The 20,904-nt window shown below is 40.5% G+C and overlaps 1 protein-coding gene across 1 annotated transcript in view; it reads right to left on the bottom strand.

The window, feature by feature from the left end:
- Slx4ip (SLX4 interacting protein) overlaps positions 1–20,904 on the bottom strand; it is a 149,749-nt gene that overhangs the window by 12,958 nt on the left and 115,887 nt on the right. The window contains exons 6-7 of the mRNA XM_057781880.1: positions 10,141–10,218; positions 7,998–8,086 (exon numbers count right to left, since the gene is read on the bottom strand). Of these exons, the coding sequence (XP_057637863.1) occupies positions 7,998–8,086; positions 10,141–10,218 (167 nt within the window). The remainder of the gene's footprint in view (positions 1–7,997; positions 8,087–10,140; positions 10,219–20,904) is intronic.

The following is a 20,904-nucleotide window of genomic DNA, read 5'->3' on the forward strand; positions in this document are numbered from 1 at the left end:
TAGTTCAGGCAAAGCAGGCAGGGCAGGGATCAGCAGTTGTTAAATGGAGCTGTGTGAAGAAGCAAGTCCTCTCCATCTCGAGGTTTCTATTATGCCAAGCCACCTGCCTGCCCATTTCCCACAGTGAGGGTAGAGTCTTTTCCTCCCCTAAGCTTTTCACTCTTCTGCTTCGACGAAAGGCTGGGTCTCTAGGGGAGAGAGAACCAGGCTGTGGATTGTGCTACCACCTAGGTTAGGCACAAATATTACTGATTTTTTCCTTTAAAATAATTTACCGGTTTTCTTTCCATAGGGCTGAGGATGTAGCTCAAGCAGTACATAATCTGGGCATGGCGCACATGCTGGTGACCCCAGTACTTAATAGGCAGAGGCAGTAGAGTCGGGAGGTCAAAATTATACTCAGCTACACAGTGAGTTTGAGGCCAGCCTGGGACACATGAGAGCCTGTCTTGAGAAAGGAAAAAAATACTTCTCTTTTGAAGCTGTGACTAGGAAGCCATTGTATACAATTCTAGGGAAATACCTATAAGTAACTGCAAAGAATATAGCCCTAAAATTGGTATCTGTGAAAAATGAAGGAAGTTATCTTGTAGGAAGTGTACACTTCACAAGGATTTTCCAGTTTACATTCACCTGCCCTTGAGAATCTAAAAATAAATCCTGACCAACCTTAGCTTACTGTTGTCTTGGGTACAGAAAGTATGACAAAACACAGTATTTTAAAGGACACATAGGTTTGGGTCTGCAGCTGACATAGGGGGCTACTGACCACTATTAGTGTTGTGTAAAATTTATTTAACTTTGATCAGATAAATATTAAAACAGGCTGTGAATGACCTCAGTGAAACTTGGCCTATCTCTAGAGTCTCCTTGTTCAAAAGTACCTCCTCTACCATATCTACGGCTGTGAATGTGCCAGCAACCATAGCAAGTCGCCGGCCCTTCATTCAGGGTTCAGACTGCTGTGACCGCTCACGGGGCTGAGGTCAAGGCCTTGGACAGTAGGGGAGAAGAGAGTGGTGGGCAAGCCTATACTATGTAGGTAGTATGGCTGGCTAAAAGACGAACTAAAGAAGCCAGAACACACTAGGAAAGAGGCAAAAGGCCAGAGGGAAGACATCACAGATATCTGTCTCATTTCAAATTTCTTTCTAGAGCTGACCCTCGGATATGGAAGAAATAGCTCTTGCTATTTTCCTTGAGCACAGACAGCCAGGCCCCCTCTTTCCAAGACTCATATCTCCTGATAGGCACAGCTTTTGTGGACTTGTCTGGGAACCTCACCTCTATCATGACATTGTTTCCTTGAGAAAACGAGTGTTGCGCTCTAAATCATCTGCTTATTAATGAATTTTCCAAACATACCCCACTCACACATCGAACTCTATCTGTGCTGGCCCTGTGGGTGTTTTGTGGAGCATGAACTCCTAGAAATCCAGGCCTGAGAAGTCTGCTATCTCCCAACCCCTAAAACCCCAGAGAAATGACTGGGTTTCTCTTCCAAAGCTTCATCTCGACAGGAGTTTACTGACCATCATTGCTGTAAATTAAGGTGCGTAGAGGGGCAGACGCCATAGTTCTTCCTCCTCTGCAACTGAACAGCAGAGTCCACATGACCAGCTGACTACATGGGGGCTTATCCCTCAGCCGTTTGCATTCGCAGTCTTTGTAGTTGCAAAATGCAGCTGAGAAAAGTAGAGACACACGAAAACAAGGCCCTAACCTTCTTGGAAGAATACTATGTGCAGAGGGTATTACCAAGTATTACTCTCTTCTCAAGACCACAGTGAAGACATATAATCATTCACTAATCTAGCAGTATGGCATTTGTATGAACTCTTCGCTGGGGAAGAAGGAAATAATGGTGATGAAAATTAGTATCCACAAGTGCTTCAGAGTTTATAAGCCATTTTAATAGCTATTATTTCACTTGACTGTTGGGAAAACTTAGCCAGGCTTTATAGCATATATCCCATTTACCTCTGTGTACCAAGACAGGGGCTAATTTCCTAAAGTCAAACACTGTCTGTGTCTGAGGTCTTCCAGCAAGTGATGAGAGATGTAGTGTTCAAGACCAGGTCTTTATATTTTAACTTCAATATCTTTTCCTCTGTTCTATTCCATAGTATATTTTTCCAAATTAATCTGCAATGTAATTAGTTGGTCGCTAAGGACCAATGAGCATAGATCTCTGAACACAGAAGGAACATTATGTAAAACAAGCACAGAGGATTAGAGAACCAGATATGTCATTTCCTATTACCCTAGCTATTATCAATCTTAGAGTCCAATTGATTAGTGGGCAGGTTACCTTCTGGCAATGAAATACAACATATCTCATTTGCAATACTACTGGTTAAACACCTGGAAGATTTTTATTATTAGGAAAGGAGAATAAGACCTCAGATCACTATAACAAGTATGTAATATTTAATCCTTAAAACATCTTAACCTGAGAAATAGTTATTCTAATTTTCTGTGTTGTAGTCCAGAAAAATAAAACAACAAAAACATCTTCATTGCCATCACTAGTATTTTCATTAAGATCAGTCACCTGCCAGTCCAGGGCAGTGATTAGGGTACTGCTAAGGCAAAATGTCCTACAAATGGCACTGCCCCAGTCTGTCCCTTGACTATCTGCTGACCGTGTTTTGATCCTGAGCTGTGACCCCAGGTACTTGGAGAAGGAACTGGCAGCCAGCCTCTGCAGGGGGCAAGGACTATGAGAATTCCTTAGTACTAAATAATAGTCTGACTAAAGGGATATATTCAACTCAGTGCTTACATCTTGCCTTCTGTCAGGATGTTTGAATATTCCTTCTACCAAGCTATAGTGAGGACCTGTCCTGTGCATCTGACAGCTGTTTTCATAGGAGAACACCAATATCTTAGTGACATCAGTGAATATTTCCATCTACGGGGCAACAGGGAAACCTAGTCCCTAGAAGTGATTGTCATGAGACCTAGATGGTGAAGCCATCAGTGGAAGTAACAGAATGTCGCTTTCTCTTAAAACCTATAGATCACGATTAGCATGACATTGGTCACCATACAAAGTGAAAAGGACTTCACATCTCAAACTAATAGATTGTAGAAAATATTTATCTTACGTAAAAATACAACATCAAGAGTTTCCATGGAGAAATCATTGTGGAAAAGATACAGACGCTTCCTGTCACACATCAATGACATATAATTGAAAGACAGATGATAAGCTCACTTCAAATTACTCTCCTTACTTGATGAGGATATTTTATATAGTAAGTAGAAATATATACAATAGAACATCAACAGAAAAGTGGAAATAAACTAACTTAAAAATGAATAGAATCCTAGCAAAAATCAATATGCACTGACCTTAGTTATTAAGCCTGAAGAAACAAAGATCAGGTTGGAAACAGAGGTTCTTTGCGCTGGAAGTCAGGGGTAATTTTTGCTTTCCTTGAGTGTGTTTGGATTTAGCCTTTTGGTGCAATGAACATACAGGAGTTTGGTAACCACATGCTAAGAAAGAACCAAGTTTGAAATATTAGAAAATGAAAACAAGTGATCTGCCTTTCCTCCAAACTTAAGGGCCTTTCCCAAGTGTTGCAGGAACATCTTGACAGCTCCGTGTAATTCACCATGAACCAGAAGTATAGTCAGGGACAAGTGGCTTTTTAAAGTCTCTGATACTTCATCCAATACTTGGCAAAGTCATGGACTACTTATCCTCTCATCAGGGCACAGAATTCAGTTAGAACACTCGAATTTTCAAGTGGTATATTTCTTTTGTTCCTTTTTTAAAAAATTGTATTTCTAAAATCTTTTCTTATAACTTTTGTTTACCTTTCCTAAAATAAAATGTGACTCAATCTGCAAGACTACTGTTGCATTAAAAACCTCTATGTTGGTAAAAATCATATTAAAATTCTTATTTAGAATTCATCTTTATTTTTTCTTTCCTGACAGAGAGTCTATCTCAGAAAGGATTTCTGGGATAATGTTCCACCTTCTCTTGCATATGGAGGAGGACTGAGCCAGCAGAGGAATGTAAGGCCCATGCTAAATACAACTCAGTCTAGGGCAGTTTATTGCTTGAGACTAATTTTTTCTTCAATCTTATATTTATAAATGAGAAGGTGTTTTTTTCTTTTTAATAGTAGCCTGGCTTAAGAGAAGTATTCAACTCAGTGTTTAAATGCTCTTGATGGTCAGGACCTCTTAGTAAACTTTTCAGATAGTCCATGCTACAGAGAGAACCCTGCCCTGATAGCTGGGGTGTGTGTGCAATCTTGACAGCTATTTTCATAGCTCAGCCACAAGTCAGGTGAAGGACAAGATGGAAAACCATAAAACCTTAATGCACGGATCTTCTTTTAGGGTAGCACTAATACCGTTTGTCACTTTCTAATTTACAAAGGGATCACAAACTTTAACACAGTGCAGCTTTAAAAGAAAGAATGGAGGTCTAAAATTCTGGGCTTTCTTTTGGAACCGTAGAAAGGGTATAAAATGATTTTAGGTGACCCGGATATGTGTCAATCTCCCAGACTATAAGCAGTTAGAAGGCAACAGTATTTTCTTATTTTTCTGTCACTGAAGCCCAATAGAGACTCTGGTACAGAGCCAGCACCCAGAACATTTTGTTCCTTGCAATGGTCAGAGTAGATGGGAACCGTGGTCTCTAGAGACTAGGAGTGGCTTGTAACTAGCGCACAATCAAACAGTAGCTTTGCAATGACCCTGAAATGTCCCAGATATATACAGAGGTCTGTGCCTATTTACGTAACTTCAATAAAGAAGTCACAGGAACTAGTAAGTAACTTCAGATTTCTCCAAACCTCCAGGGCTTTACAACTGAAAAGGAACAGTCTCTACACAGGAGACTTAAATTTCTGATAGAGGGGAAGAAAGAAAAAAGAGAGAGAGAGAGAGAGAGAGAGAGAGAGAGAGAGAGAGAGAGAGAGAGAGAGAGAGAGAGAGAGGAGGGAAGTCAATATTGTGGAATAGAACCAAGTACAGTAAAATCTGAAGAAGTGAACAGAACAGCATAGGTGAAAACTGTGAGAAAGACTCAGGCGCCACGTCCAGCAGAAGGTCAGATCTCAGGCTCTAGGAGAGTTGAGATTTCTTATGAGAAACTCTAGTAAGAAAAATACAGTGACTCATTTCATAATAATGCCCTTGCTTCCCAAAGTACAGAGCTCAGTTCCCACATCCCAAACATAAGAATGCCGTGCAGGGTTATTGCAACACGGAGGACCCTTCTTCTACCGTCTGTCCCCAGTGGACAGAGAAAGTTGATAAGGTGAACATACTTCTTTAGCACGGTGGTAAAGGAACAGCAAAAACGGTTCTCTGCTCTGCCTCTTTTGTACTGCCTGATCTGGGACATGTTCTTTGGTGGAGCTATCCTGAAGAACTGCCACGCTAAATGCTGCTGGCTTCCTACTGTGAAGGCTCAAAGACTCCCTAGGCAAAGTAGTTTTCAATAGATGCTCCCAGATTTCCTAGTCAGTTCTCACTTAAGACACAGACGACCCAAAGAGCACAGGAAACTAAAGGAAAACTCCCTAAGGGCTACAGTACCAGTGAGAGGTTGAGGCTGCTATCAAGAACAAGACCACTCCCCATTAATCCTGTGGATGTAAAACACTGAGTCATAAACAATTACAAGAAAATAACTAAAGTTTATTGCCAATACAGCTACGTGGGGAGTCAAGTTCTCAGGCCTTGCTAATCAGAAGCTCCTTGAGAATGACTACCAGGAGAGAATGAGATGGATCCTGCCTCTTGTGATCATATAAAATAAAAAGAATTCGAATTCTTGCGGAGGAGGAGTAACTGATATCACTACGTTTGGGTATTTGGAGTTCATCATGAGAATGAATTTCTTCTCTGGCAGGAGGCATTGGGGAGGGAAAGATGGCTGATTGACCCCTAAATAGCTGGGAAGGTGAACTCTCAAGAGGTCAGATATTAGTGGGGGGAAGACCGTATGATCGGCTTGATGAGGGGTCTGCACGAGGGCCTGGCTATTCACAGCTGCCGCAGACACACTTGAGAAAGTGGTGGGCGGGAGGCCCTGAGGAGGGGAGTTGTTCAGTGAGACGGGAGCACATGCGGCAATGGCGCACTTACCTGCTGGACTCTGTTTCCCTGACTTTTGTCTGTGTTGCTGGGAAAGTGTAACGTGAAGGGAAAGTGAGACATAACTAAAATGGACCACCCAAAAAAAGAAAGAACTGTGTGATATAAATGACTTTTCTTATGCACTAATATGGGCAACTTTGATAGTGTACTCAATAAAGATCAGAACAGGCTAAAGATGAGGAAACTGAGTTCCCATGTAAAGTGTTCAGACGGTTAAATGAAATGAAAGACTGGTTCACAAAGAAAGTTTTCAGTAATTAGGAAGTTCTCCAGATCGCAGGAATTATATAACAGCAGCTTCGGAAAACTTACATCTGTATAAATACTAGAGTCCCCCAAGGGGATAATGTTTCATTTGTATTCAGATGCTTTAATTCCTTTTTAACAATTTAAGATATTAAGTATTACCATTACACATCAGATATAAGATCTGATTTCTCCTATATCCCATCTGCAAGCAATAACATTCTGGTAGTTTAGTTCTAGCTGTGTTTTTAAACTACAGATCAATTTTTTTCTTGCTCTGAAAAATCAGTTAAGCAATCTTTATTAAAATATATGCCAACAGAATTACTTTAGTATTTATTAATTTACTAAGATAATGCAATGTCCTGAAAATATTTAAAAAAAATAAACTTTTACTGCCTTTGGCCAGATTTGCTTCACTGATCTTATTTTATGTTTACATAGAGAGACTGTTTCTGATGGACGAAGAGGAAATAAAAGGGTTACACGGGCTTTTTTGAACGAATCCTCTGTTCAAAACAAAGGAACCAAATGCAAGGGCGAATTTTCAGTTCTTTGCTCTTTCTGGGTCTCTACTGTCTCACAGAGCCTCTTAAACACTTATGTATTTACTTAAGATGAGATAAGAAGCTGATTTTATACTATGAGGGCCAAATTTCATATTGGTTAAAAAATAATAAGCAATAGGGATAATCTAATATCCCCATAAATTATTTTAGAAGCATAATAATCATGTCATACTTTATGGCTGGGTTAATATCTTCTATATTTTTTTCCTGTTCATTGAAGGTTCAAGCCAGAGATCTAATTTTTATTATTTTTTATTTTTTGAAGGACAAGTTAAATAGACTGAACTGTGACGGCAGGAAGACACATACACACACAACAAGGACACTGTCAAAAGCACACGAGAAGCTTAAAAGACAGAGTTGTAAGCTACAACATTTTAAGTAGGTTTTCTACACTTATTTGTCTGAGCAGAGAACTCCAGTGAAAGAGAACGAGGCCCTGATAAAGCTCAAGCTTAGCATGAGAAAAGAGAGCAAGAGAAAATGAACTCTATTAGCTCTGAAATAATACACTGGGGAGAAACACTAGTTCTCATGAAAAACGTCAGTGATTCACCATGGAATACAATTCAGAAGCCACTGACCCCAGTGGAAACTTCCAGTGGAAGCACAGATTTTGCTTCTTTTCATTTACATACCATCACAAACACCATCAAGGTTTTCTGATGTGTTGTTGCTTCATTTAAAGTTGAAAGTGATTAAGATATCGGTTATCAAACTAAATATTCATGGTTTTAGAGAAGAAAGAAACAAAAACCCAACACATTAATCAACAAATTCATGAACTGATCAGTGTTACCATGCAAAACAGAAGGTAAGGCATTTCTAACCTCTAAAACACACTGAATAGCCGATAATAGATGGCAACCCCCCCACACCACCACCATATACACCACCACACATTACCACCACACACGCCGCCACTACACATGCCACCACCACCGTATATTACTGCCACATACACGCCACCACTACCACCACACATAGCTACCGCTACGGTTACTTAGCACTAAGAAGATTCTCACACATAATATTTTTCATACATACCGATTTTTCATTCTGGCTTGCCCAAGTATCATGACTGAATGCAAGTTGACTAACACAGACCACAAATCTGTCAGGAAATATACGAAGTTCTGTACGAAACAAAGAAGACCAAGTTACTAAAAGCATTAATACCATGCAAATAGAAATTCTTGTTCCGAGGTTCTTTGGTTATGTTTTGTTATGCTAAGATGTGCATACTTGTGACTGGGGTCTCTTCTCCCTCCTTCTCTCTATGGGTTTCCACCACTTGGGCAGAGTGAGCTGAGGAAGAGCCAAGGCGTACCACAGCCACTGAACTATCAGAACAGACAGAACCTCCAGGCAGGCCATTATGATTGTTCTCTGTGTTAGATGCTGTCTTCTGTTTAGAACTCCTGTTTGGTAAGTGGGCCCTTTCAATATTCTACATGTGAGGTACTGAGTGAGTTGGTAACGTGTTTCCATTTGGTTCAACTGTCAGTTAATCACAAAGACGTGAACTGTACAAGTGCACAATATGAATACAGGTAACACCTTATACCACTTGGCTAGGTCAGAGTGTACAAAACACCTAAAGCACTGATGTTCCTGGAGTGGTTCTACTGAGACCCTGGGACACCGGTGTTTCCTTGGTGACTACTGTTCTAAACTATGCATCTCATCACAACAGGTCAGATGCTCTAAGCAAATGCTCCACCCATCCTGCCTCACCTGGCTCCCGCTACCTAACAAGGATGTGCCAACATTCAGACTCTCCATGACTTCAGCCCAATCTGCTGTTCTGGTCTCAGCCAACGAGGCCTCCAATAGGAAGGCTTTGTTGCAGGTGGGGTCATGGGTGTGTCTATAATTCAGAAATTATATATGAATGAAAACCTCAGATGGTAGAAACAGTTACTATTTATGTATTAATTCTTGAAATAAATTATTGGGATTGGAATTAAGTTGTAAGTAGCCTCTGTTCATTATTTGTCCTTTCTCTTCCTTATAAATAAATCAAAAAAATTAAAGTACAATGTTATTTAGGAGATGAGAATTAAAATTCAAAATTATCACTCCATTTATGTTGTATTTCTATTTTTCATCTCAAAAAGAAGAGTGATAATTACGAATACTTTTGAATAAGATATGAATAGATTTTGATAGTCAATTCAAAAGCTTTTTCAATCACTTTACTTGATTATATAATAATTGATTTATGTTACCTTAATATGTAAATAAAGATTTAAACATTAGTCCAGACCAGAATGCATAGCTAGACTGCATTGTATGAGTTAGAAGGTTAACTTTGTGAGGTAAACAAGGTAGATGACTCCAGTCAAAGGCTAATATGGGGGCTGGTTAAGAGCACAATCTGTTCTTCCAGAGGACCTGCTTTGACTCTTGGCACCCATTATGTTGGCTCATAAGCATCTGAAACTCCCATTCCAAGAGATCCAATACCTATTTCTCACCTCCAAGGATACTAAGCACACATGTTGGACACATACATACATGCATGCAGGCAGAACTCATACACAGAAAATAAAAATAACCTTTTTTTTTTAAAAAAAACCAAAGAGGGTAATATATTTGAGCAACATTTAAGAGTCAAGAAAGTTCAAACATGAATGATTACAAACATGAAGGCAATTTCGAAGTCATTGTTTCATATCTTATATTCATAAAAACATTGTCCAAAATAGCTAAGCTAAACTTTCTAATGTTCAGATCTGCACAGATGTCACTGTGGTTGATTGGACATGATACCATTTTTTGTATCATGACTTACAGAAGTGAGGGTTGGAAGCTGGCCTCATTAAATACTTAAGGAAGGTTTGCTGGCTTTGGGCTGGGAAAGCACTTTCTTGTAGCTCATTTGCCCCTTTCCAAGGGCTATGGGGTGCGCTATACCTGAGAAAATGAATCCAAGTTCACGTGTTCATTGAGTCACTTTTGAAACCCAATGAAAACCCTATGATGCATCAGGAAGAAGCGTCCCATGGTTCTGCTGTCTGTCCTCATGGGCAGTAAGCACTATGCGTGGAGCATGAGGGATCATATGCTCTGTAATACTAAGTGATGTAGTCACAGAAGCAAATAAGAACATTTAGTCTCTGATTTTCAATCTTCTTTTGGACAAACTGATTATGTAAATGCCTGGTCCAAGAAACTGGATTCTTACCAGTGTTCTGTGAGCTCTGAATACAGCGAAGGTGTATCCCTCTCTTGATGAAATAGGCTGTGATCTGAAAGCCATAACCTGCAATATGATAGTGACATCATTAGATTATAAATCTGTCTGAATCCCAGAGACCCTGCCCAATGCCTGTCACACTGTGCACTCAATAATTAAAAAATAAAAGAATAAAAGAAGTAACAGAGGCCTCCCATGAGTGGGAGAGCAATATTATCATACTGACTCTTCTGAGAGGTCAGGTGGAAACACCTAGCATGATCCTAAGTCTGTGAAGTGACTCAGTCACCTCATCTGTAAAATGGGCAAATGAGGAGGGCTAACGTGTCTGAAAATTAATGATTTCAGATGAATGATAAACTAAGTCTAAACTGATGCATAGATCTTGGCCACCTTCTAATGTCCACTACTAACATTAAAAGAATAGTTTAATTTTTATTCAAATGAGTATACTTTGTAAGTAAGTTACTTCTTAGTTCAAGTTCAGTCTCATCTTTATCAATGAAGTTAAAACCAACAACAACGTGCATCCCCCCTGAGCTCCCAATTCACCAGAACAGATAGAAAAAAAGATTACAAATGTCAGCATTTTCATATGCTGTTGACAGAAGTACCAATAGACACAACCGTTTTGAAAGAGTATGCAATCCTAAAGCTGAGCTTTAGCAAATGGTCTCAAACTGGAGCCAAAAGGAAGATCCCTCAAGAATAGAATGTGTTTAAATGATAATGAATGTGAAGTATTATATTTCTCTTAAAAAAGGCATAAGCTGTAGCTACTACATAAACTCTGCCTCAAACAGAGAATCTTATGTGTGCAAGTGAAGACATGGCCATTGATTCATCAGTGCGCTAACAGAACTTCCACAAGGAAGAACTTGCCTGCCGTTCCCCTCCTTTCTTTGGTACCCTCCTCCAGTTTTTCCTTGGGTTATAAAATACTGGATTGACTTTTTCTGAAAAGATCAAGTAACAATGCTTCTGGTTACCACAGTCCTGAGGGTGAGCATTTCCTGGCAATGAGACAACCCATAAAGCTGCTAAGCCTTCAAGACAGAGATTGAGAACCATGAGAACCTCTGTAGGGAAATCAAGTCCCTACTATCTTTACCTCCATGACAAAGGTTGTTCTGAATCCATGTGCATAGTTAAACCACAACCAGAGGAGTTTCCTCTTCTACATTTACTACCGTTCGGACCACCCTGCAAGCAGGCTCAGGCCACAGGAGAACACAGACTTGATGTTCTGTCTACACACGCAATGGCTTCGACAGAAGAATTATTTCAGTCACACAGATTGTGAAATGACAGTGACATCCACAAAAGGATAACCTCCAGATTTACAGTGATCAAATATATTTTTCCCGACATAGTAAAAATCAGATTGTACTTCAGTCATATTGTTTGCTTCCGCTAAGTTGTATAAGGTTGGCATTTCTCCGAGTGCTTTAAACAAGTGTTTCATTCTTTAGGCCACTGAGAAAATAGAAGTCACCTCCACATCTTCTTATTCGCCTTACTGTCAAAGGACGAGTGGTTATAGGAGAGGAATCCGTAGCAATTTGGAAACATCGAAATTCAGAAGTGAATTTTCAGATAATTATTTATGAGTCTTACAAAGGGTAAACGAGAAAGAGAATGTACAATAGCTTTGCTAGTCTGCAGGTTTAAGCAATTAAGATGCAAATGGCATGTTCAAAGTTTCGAATTCTTTCTGACAAAAATCTCAGCAACAGAAAGTTATGGCCAGGAAGGGGCTAATGTAAAGCTGATCACGTATGCCGCTCCTCTGCTTTCATGAAGCCTGTCACCCGGGAGACGCCACCTAGACGATAAAGAAACTCTACACCAAAAAAAAAAAAAAATCCTAATGAGTAAACAATCCTAAACAATAAAGCTCCAATATAATACCTCCGGCTATAGAAAACAATACAAGGCATATGCCAAGTGGTTTGTTAGTGGAATCAGTAGGACAGAACCTGGTCCCATGCACCTATGTCCCTCAAGGCTGAATTATGTCGGGGCATCACTCCAAAAGTGGTTTGTATTATTAGTGGTCTTGGAGATTGCACCCTAATGGTCCTTCAAATGAAATATTAAGTTTAACATGCTAAAAAAAATTGCATCTGCTTAACCTAATTCTACTGGTTACATGAAACTTTATTGTTTAAAAAAGAGATTAAACACAAAATGTACTTGTGTCAGTTTTTAAGTCAAACTAAACTTGATATATAAACAGAGAATATTACTGCCACTGAAACACACCGAGCTGAAATGCTTTGAGAGATGTCTTACATTTCCATAGATAACAGAGATAAAGACTACTACATTCTTATCTTAGTTCTTAATGAAACTGAGTTTACAGAGTTCAACTAGCCACTGAGGTTTTAAACTTGCTCAGGGTTGAACCAAAGCTGCACCACTCTGAAGTTAACAGTAATGTGGCAAAGAATCCAGGAGGTCCTTTTCCTCCCTACTCAGCATCATCTCCCAGCTTCCAACATTAATGCTCTAAATGCAGAAAATCATGTTAGGTTCTCAGTCTTAGTCAGAGAAGTTTCTCGTTGCAGCAGAGACTCATAACTGGCAGAATTACCAAGAAGAGAGGATAGTAGAGTGCTTGACCCTAAATGGGTCATTGTTATCACCCTTCCCGATGTTTAGAGAATTATGGGAGCGAGTAAGCAAAGACTGGTAGAGATGGAGGAAGGGAAAATGTTTTGCAAAAAGACGTCTTCTGGTCACAACATGGCCTTTACACTCAGAAACACTCTCTAGATCTGTGGCTCCCTGTATAAGATTGAGCCCATCATCATTTCATCACGAAATGGGGAAGGGCACATGAGGCCCCACCCCTACCTTAAAAATTGCCAACAATTAGTAGTGTTGGGGAAAGGGCTGTCATTCTTCCGTGGTGTAACCACGCTGCAGGAAGTAACTTTCTACCCATGCTCATGGAAGCAACTCTAACAAGCTCAGTGGGTAATTCACACAGAGAAGACACTGAACTATGAGAGGGACGGGCTGGGAAGGATTTCAGCTGCAGAAGGAGTGGGGAAGACAGATGGTGATGGGGGGGGGTTGAAATGACTGAAATTCACTACACAAACGGACAAAATGCCAAAGAATAAAACACAGATTAAAAAGAGCCGTCAGGGGACTGGGGAGAAGATACTTAAGAAGAAACTGTGTTTCACTTCCAAACCATCTGGCAATTATCGTCTAAGATCACTAGGCACTGGCAAGTCACATTCTGTAGTCTGTTTTCTCACTGGCTATGGTGACCCTCTTCTATTAGGGAACACTGTCTTTAGATTTTGGAAGAACCAGGGGTTTGGGGGAGGCAGATGTCTTTGTAATGAAAGTCTCTTTCAATCACAAGTCCCTAGCTTTGTCCACTCCTAGATATAATTTATATTGCCCACTACTAGAAAGTACATATTTTTCCTTACCTCTAGGCAGCCCCCAAGGACTTCGGGCTCCCACTTCTTCCATTCCCTGCTAGGTAAAGACCTGTTGCAGTTCTCTCCATTCTACAAATAGCCTCCAACTCTCCACGGAAGGCTCAATACAGGCCCCATTACTGCAAACTTTCTACTGGGCTCCACTGGTTGTCCACAAAAGCTATACAGATTCTCAAGGAACAAGGATACTTTGTCTTAAACTGTTCCACTATGTCTTTATTAGAAATAAAAAGACACAAGGCTGAAGAGATGGTTCACAAGAATGATCTTTAAGCTACTTGCTAATAACCTTGCCCTCTGAAAGTTCTTGAGCTGAGGCCCCAGAGTTCAAGCTGCCTTCAGCACTGTCTTCTATGCTCCTACAAATATGGCCCTTCCAGCCCCACTTAAAGCACCTGATTGCTTTTCTAGTTCAGTATCCCCAAATCTTCCATATTCTTCCAACTAGGAGCATGGGCAGGCCTGTCACAGCAATATGCCACTCCCTGATGACTATTTCTGTGACTGTTCAATTGCTGTGAAGAGACCATTACCAAGGCAACTCTTATAAGAGAAAGCATGTAACTGGAGCTTTGCTTACAGTTTCACAGGTTTAGGCAGTTATGAACACACCAGGCAGCATGGCAGCATGCAGAAAGGCCCAGTGCTAGGGAAGTGGCTGACAGCTACATCCTGATTAGCAGGAGGGAAGGGAGCAGGACAGAGACAGACAGACACTGAGCAAGACAGCCTGTGCCTGACATGGGCTTCACAGCAACAGAACAGTAGCTAAGTCCCTCATTTTAAAGGTATGGCCATTTACATTTGGTTATTTTAATTCACAGTGCCAAGTCACTGAGAGAAAATACCCTTACTTACTGTGAAAGTATTCAGCCTCATTAGCTTTCCAGTGGCTGCATAGCCAGAATAACTTGAGAATCCCTGCAGCTGCCAAGGGAAGTTGGTGGCACAGTGCATAACACAGAAGTCCACCCTCACACTGTTCTGAGACCATGTATGGGGGAAGCTGGGGAAAATGTCTCTGCGTGCCCTGCTGAGCTGATGAGATGGTATGGCTGGCATGCACTGCTTCACGGATTTATACGGGCTCGATTCACCCACTGCATGCTCTCTTTCAGCAAGCAAAGCCTCCTCCCAGAGCACAAGGCAAGCTCAAGAAGAACATTCGTGTCCTTCATCTTCTCTCACTGAAAGAACTTCTGCATTTGATCAGATGACCATAAAAGCTTCAAAAATCCAGGAAATCAGACTGAGTGCCACCAAGTCCCCCAAACGCCACCATTTAGACTCAGTAAAGCATAATGAATAATCTTTTATCATATTTCATATACATACGCTCTAAACCATGTCAGCATAAGTTAGCCATCATGAAGACTCGCTTTCCTAATACGTGAGTCTGGGCCCAAGCACTAAGGAGCATCTCCTTTATTACCCACATACTAGATTGAGCATCTTGAACTTGAATATTCAAACTCCCTTCAAATCTGAAAATCTCTGTTCACTGACATGACAATCAATAAGTTTCAGATTTTGTAGCATTGCAGAGTTCTGACTTTTAAATGAGGACTATTCAAATAATGAAATCTAAATAAAAACTCCCAAATCCAAAAAACACCTCTAGTCCCACAAATTTCAAACCTGCAATACCGCAGTTGAACAAGACACTATTGCTCAGACAGCTAGTCTAAATTCAATTATCTCCAACTGTCCCAAAATAGAGACCACTGATTTTCCTCCAAACTGGGAGCCAACCAAACACTATGCACTTTAACAGATATATTCTTTTATACCACCTTTAATCTTAATATTACTACCCACCCACAGTTTTATAACTACAAACCTATAAACTGATTGATCTGTCATCATGAAGAATTTTTTTTTTTTTTTTTTTTGGTTTTTCGAGACAGGGTTTCTCTATGGCTGTGGAGCCTGTCCTGGAACTAGCTCTATAGACCAGGCTGGTCATGAAGAATTTTTAAAATTATACGTACTTACTTACTTTTGGTGTCAGTGGGTGCCTGCTCACCACGAGCTTGTGGACGGCAGGAGAAAACTTGTGGGAGCTGGTGCTGCTATCTACCATGTTCCCTCCAGGGAATCAAGCTTGATCATCGGGATTGGTGGCAGGTTACTTCAGTCCTTGCTAAGTCATCCTACGAGAATACCCCCAGTCTGGATTTGAGCTTTAAAGAAAGAAATCTCAGCTGCATTTTTTCCCACTTTGCATGGTCTTTTAGAATGCCAGCAATGTCAAACTTCTGACTTCTTTAACTGTTCAAGGATTCTGCAGGTACAAACCAGAGCTATACCTGCAGTTCAAAGACTGGGAGGCCTGTAACTTAAATACTTAGTTCTACTAATGATGTCAAAGAAATCCATGGTTCAATTATAGACACCTAACATTTTGACAAGGGTAAGCTCACTGAAGGGGTGGCGTTGTGATCTCTTTTGTATTAGTGAGAATGCTGTGTGTTGCTGCAGAATTGACTGCCCAGGAAGAAGAGCCCGCTCTCCATTTGAAGACTTGGCTGCGACCGAGTAAGAGAACAAGAAGAAAAATGCTCGTGTCTAGCCGGCACTGACAGCATTTGCATACTAGACTAGATCAGAAACACGCAGACGATGGGGAGTGTTTGTTTCACAGCTATTTCATTCGGAAAAGAAAGTGCACAGCTCGCTGCTTCATACACCACACCTATTCAGAAAGTTGCATATGTCCTTGTAAGAAAGTCTAAGAGGGAAAAGGTAGAGCAATTATAAGCTTGATACTGCCCATAAAAACATAACAAGAAACTCTGAGGCATGGCCTTGCAAGAGACTCCATGGGGACTCGTAAAGCTTGTCATGGGCTTACATGTTACCTGCACTATTGCTGGTAATAGGTAGGGCTGGAAACAGAGATTTCATGGGAACTAAGACTCAAGAGTTCTGTTATAAACTTAAGAATATGTACACAGGAGCCTAGAAAAAGATGGCAACCAGGAAACAATTTAGGTTGACACATGGAATATTTGGTCCTAGGCTGGACATTTATCTATTACCCAAGACACTTAGAGACTTCAAAAAGGTTCTCTTGAGATAACATTTCATATCCTTAATGATAGCTCTAGACTCCGCATCACAATAAAGTTATGTCTATTTGATGACAAAATAAATGGAGCAAGCAGGTTAGTTTCATGCAAACAAACAGACCTTAAGCTGAGTGAAATAATTGAGGCCAGACTGTTTCCTGTTTACAAATCAGATTTGCTACCTGCTACCCTGCTGGCCTTGTTAGGCCATCAGTGAATGTTAACGCGGAATGGAAAGCTTTCTTAGTGCAGTCAAAATTTCTTTCTTCTTCTTCCTCTTCCTCCTCTACCTTTTCCCCTTCCCTCCATAATTAATTATTCCAGATCTTTCCTTCATACGGATTTTCTGTTTTGTTTAATAAAAGAAACAGATTTTTCATAAACCATCTGAATGAGGTGGCTGGTTACTGGAACTGCTAGCTGTTCGAGTATGCCCCTAAACAATATCTTTTCCATGCTAAGGCGGCATGTCCTCCGGGCCTCCCTGTCTTGCAGAAGCCTATTCCAGCTCTTGACATTCTAGCACCACGTGTAAGGAGAAAGAGTTATGAACCTTGGTTTATTCCAACCAGACTGTAAAATCACAGTACTAGATAGAACCTGACAAACATCCTGTCCACTTCCTGATGGCTGATCACGATATATAAAACATCAGAAAACAAAAACAACCTGAAACATCAGCTGAGAGGATGCTGTGCCTACACACACGCAACTCCATCCTTCCTTAGTAACCTAATCCAGGTGATAAACTGCATGCCTACAAGGAAAAGCAGTTAATAGAAAAAGGGTTGAAATCTGCTGAGAAAGCCAAAAAAAACCACACTCGTGTTTAAAAGTGACATTGGCCATTCAACTCCAGCCACCAGGTGCCATGAGGAAGCTAGGACTGAGTATTAGAAAAACCAGTAATCCAAACTTGATATAAAACCTATTCGTACTTTAAACTGGAGAGAAATTCAAACTTAAGATGCAGTGTAAATTCTAAATAAATGTTCCGGATGTGCAGCACAGCCTGGTGCGGCCAGTTTGTTGTCTCCGTATCAGCTCCTCACACTAGGGGAGCCTGCTTCTTAGTGTCCTTGGCAGAGTCTAAGGAAAGCTGGTCAGTTCCAAATGCTCAGATAGGCAGTATTCAGCTCTAATTTAGTCTTAGATAACCTAAAAAGAAATTCAGGCACAGGGAATGCATATCTCCTTGTGATTTGTCTTTCTGACTATTCTGAAGTCCCAACATTAAAGATACATGGATCCTAGCTTCTACCTTTACATTTGTGTTTCTGTGGGAGTAACTGTGAGTACAGAAAAAGGCCCGTGAGGTGGGAAGGCACCAGGAAGAGAGACAGAGACAGTAACAGAACTCACACGACAAAAACCAAACGAAAACAAAAAGTGTGATATAGAAGCAGTGTGAGTTGTGGGGGAGGGGGGAAAGCAGAGAGAGGACCGACCAAGACAAAGCGCGTGTGGAAATTCCAGGAGGAAACCTGTTATTTTATAAACTGCATTTTTACAAAGAAATAACCATATAATAATTTCTTTTCAACTATGTTAAAAAGAAAACTCAATGTGGTTGATCGTGGTGGCACACATCGGTAATCTCAGCTCTTGGAAGGAGAAGACAGGAAGATGTGCCATTGAATGTTAGCCTAGGCTATACAGTGAATTCAAGGCCAGGCTGAGCTATGGAGCAAGGCCCCACCTGAAAAATGACACACAGCCCCTATATGTGGTTTTGTTTTAGACAGTATCAAGTCCAGCAATGCACTCCAATGCCCTTACTGCCACCCACAATGCTGATGTGTACAGCTACACCTGCCTAACAGTGTTCTTCAGATAGTAGACAACAGGTAGTGACTAATATATGTCATGTCTTGAGACGAGGTCTTTCTAAGTAGCCCAGGTTTGATCGTCTTACTTAACCTTGACTTAGCCTCCTAAATGCTGAGAATACAAGCATATGTCAACACATGCAAGATCAGTGCTATTCCAATGTAATTCATATTATACACAAAATCAATGTCACAGATGAGAAGTCAGAAATCAAATAGAAGGCGCACACTGACCCACAACCTCAGTTCTGTCATGCATACCCCTTTTCTATATTCCTTTACAACTACTTAAACTTTATTTGTAGCAAATCTTAATGTGGTAGAACAAATTCTTCTCTTGCTTCTCAATATTGCTTTTTTCTTCATCAATATTACTTATTATTCATAGTTTTTTTTGTCCTTTCATTTAGCTTGTCAAACTATATTTAAAAAAAAAATCCTTTTGGACATTTGATTTAAAAAACCCCAAACCATATAAAGACCAATTTCAAGAAACTAACATTTTTCTAACAAAATTTATTATAAATTTAATACGACAAAACTCCTGATCGTTTTTAAGAGCTTTAATGTTTTCCCAAACAGTTGAAAATGAGTTTTATGCAACTATTATACCGCTTTGACTATTAAAGTCACTGAGTCTAATAATGAACATTACTATGGAATACTGCCCTCTGGGTATGACATGACCATTGCAATCCTGAGTTTTCAGCAGCTGTGATTACCTACACAGATCCACACAACACTGGCTAGGGTTCCTTCACAGGTGGGTTAGGGGCACATAAGGCATACTCTTCTCCAGGATAGCATCATTGCATTTACTAACACACTTTTTAGTTATATTGCTTCTTGTGGTTCTGCATCCCTTGTCTTGCTCTTTGGCTTGAAATTTCTAGTAAATCAATGAATTTTGTTGCTAGCAGGCTTGTATCTGACACTCACAATTAAGTAAATAACTGTGTTAGCTTGAGACAGTTTTATAGTTCAGGCTGGCCTTGAAATTGAAATCATTTTGTTTGAGGATCCCAAAGGCTAGCATTGTAAGCATATATGACACCATAGACATATCCACAACGACCACCCTCCCCCACCATGTGTTTTACCAATCAAACACAAGATATTCTTGCTCAGATTGTTTCTGTAAACAAACAAATTTACCTTAGATGCACTAATTTTAACTGATTAATTTTAATTGAGCTTTATGCCAATTTCAGAAACCCAGGTAACGGATCTATTTGTAACTGGAAACTATCCAGTAAACTACACTGAGAGATAATGCCTATCTACAGCCTAATCAAGTACTTTCTTCATTCTGTTCTCAGGTTCAGCTTGTAAGAGCCAACTACTACCACCGCTTGAGGCAGGCTCTCTGGACCACTCCCACTGCTGGAGGAGGGCTCTCCCTGGACCACTCAGGAATTATTATATGCTGAAATGAACTCCATTGACTATGGTCTCAAGCTTTTAACAAAGCCAAGTGGGAGAAAGTGAGCTTCATCAGCAGTCAAGACAAATGACAAATGGACACCAGAAACAGAGTCAGAGAGAGGGCTGGTGATTAACTCAATATGTACAGAGGGATGGATGGTGATGAGAGTGGCACCTTTGTGAATTCATCATAGCTAAATCGTAGCTTGCTAGAAACACGGAGTTTATGGAGAGCTGATAAGATAATGAATAAAACTTCAGAGAAGGACCAAAGAGTATTCTGGGTGACTCTATTTGGAAGGCAGAACAAAGCAGATTTCAGGGGAGAAGTCTCACTGGGGGATGTACTGAGAAAAATCTGACCAAAAAGTAAGACAGATCCACAGTTGAGCATGTTCATTGAGAAATCCAAAGGCAGTGTGTGTGTGTGTGTGTGTGTGTGTGTGAGAGAGAGAGAGAGAGAGAGAGAGAGAGAGAGAGAGAGAGAGAGAGAGAGGAGGGCACAACAATGCTTAAGGGCAGCAAAGAAGAGCTCACAATTAGCAGTGAGACAAGGATAAGGACAGAAGTCTCAGGAAGGAGTTTAATGAAAACAAAATGCTGAGCTGGCCACCAAGGGGTATTTGGTAGTATTCTTGATGTAGCTTCAGGGGAGAAGTATGAAAGAGAATACCAGAGTGGTTCCAGAAAGGCAAACATCTGTGTCAGGAATTTAGTGGAGATGAGAAAGAAGCAGAACACAACAGGGCTTCAGGGGAATCACTAAACAAACGCAAGGACACCGTGTGGGTCTTTCACACCGCGGTTGTGTTTGTTTCCTAGTCCTGGGCCACTAGCTTTCTGACTTTCTCCTGACATTTAGAGAGTCTGTCTTCTCCCCTACATTTGCTTGTTCAGCATCTAGCTAGTAAGAACAGGCCTCTTAATTCTGTAACTGCCATTCAGATTTTCAATTCCATCTTA

This window comes from Chionomys nivalis, chromosome 9, assembly GCF_950005125.1.
Source record: "Chionomys nivalis chromosome 9, mChiNiv1.1, whole genome shotgun sequence".
Classification (NCBI taxonomy): Eukaryota; Metazoa; Chordata; class Mammalia; order Rodentia; family Cricetidae; genus Chionomys; species Chionomys nivalis.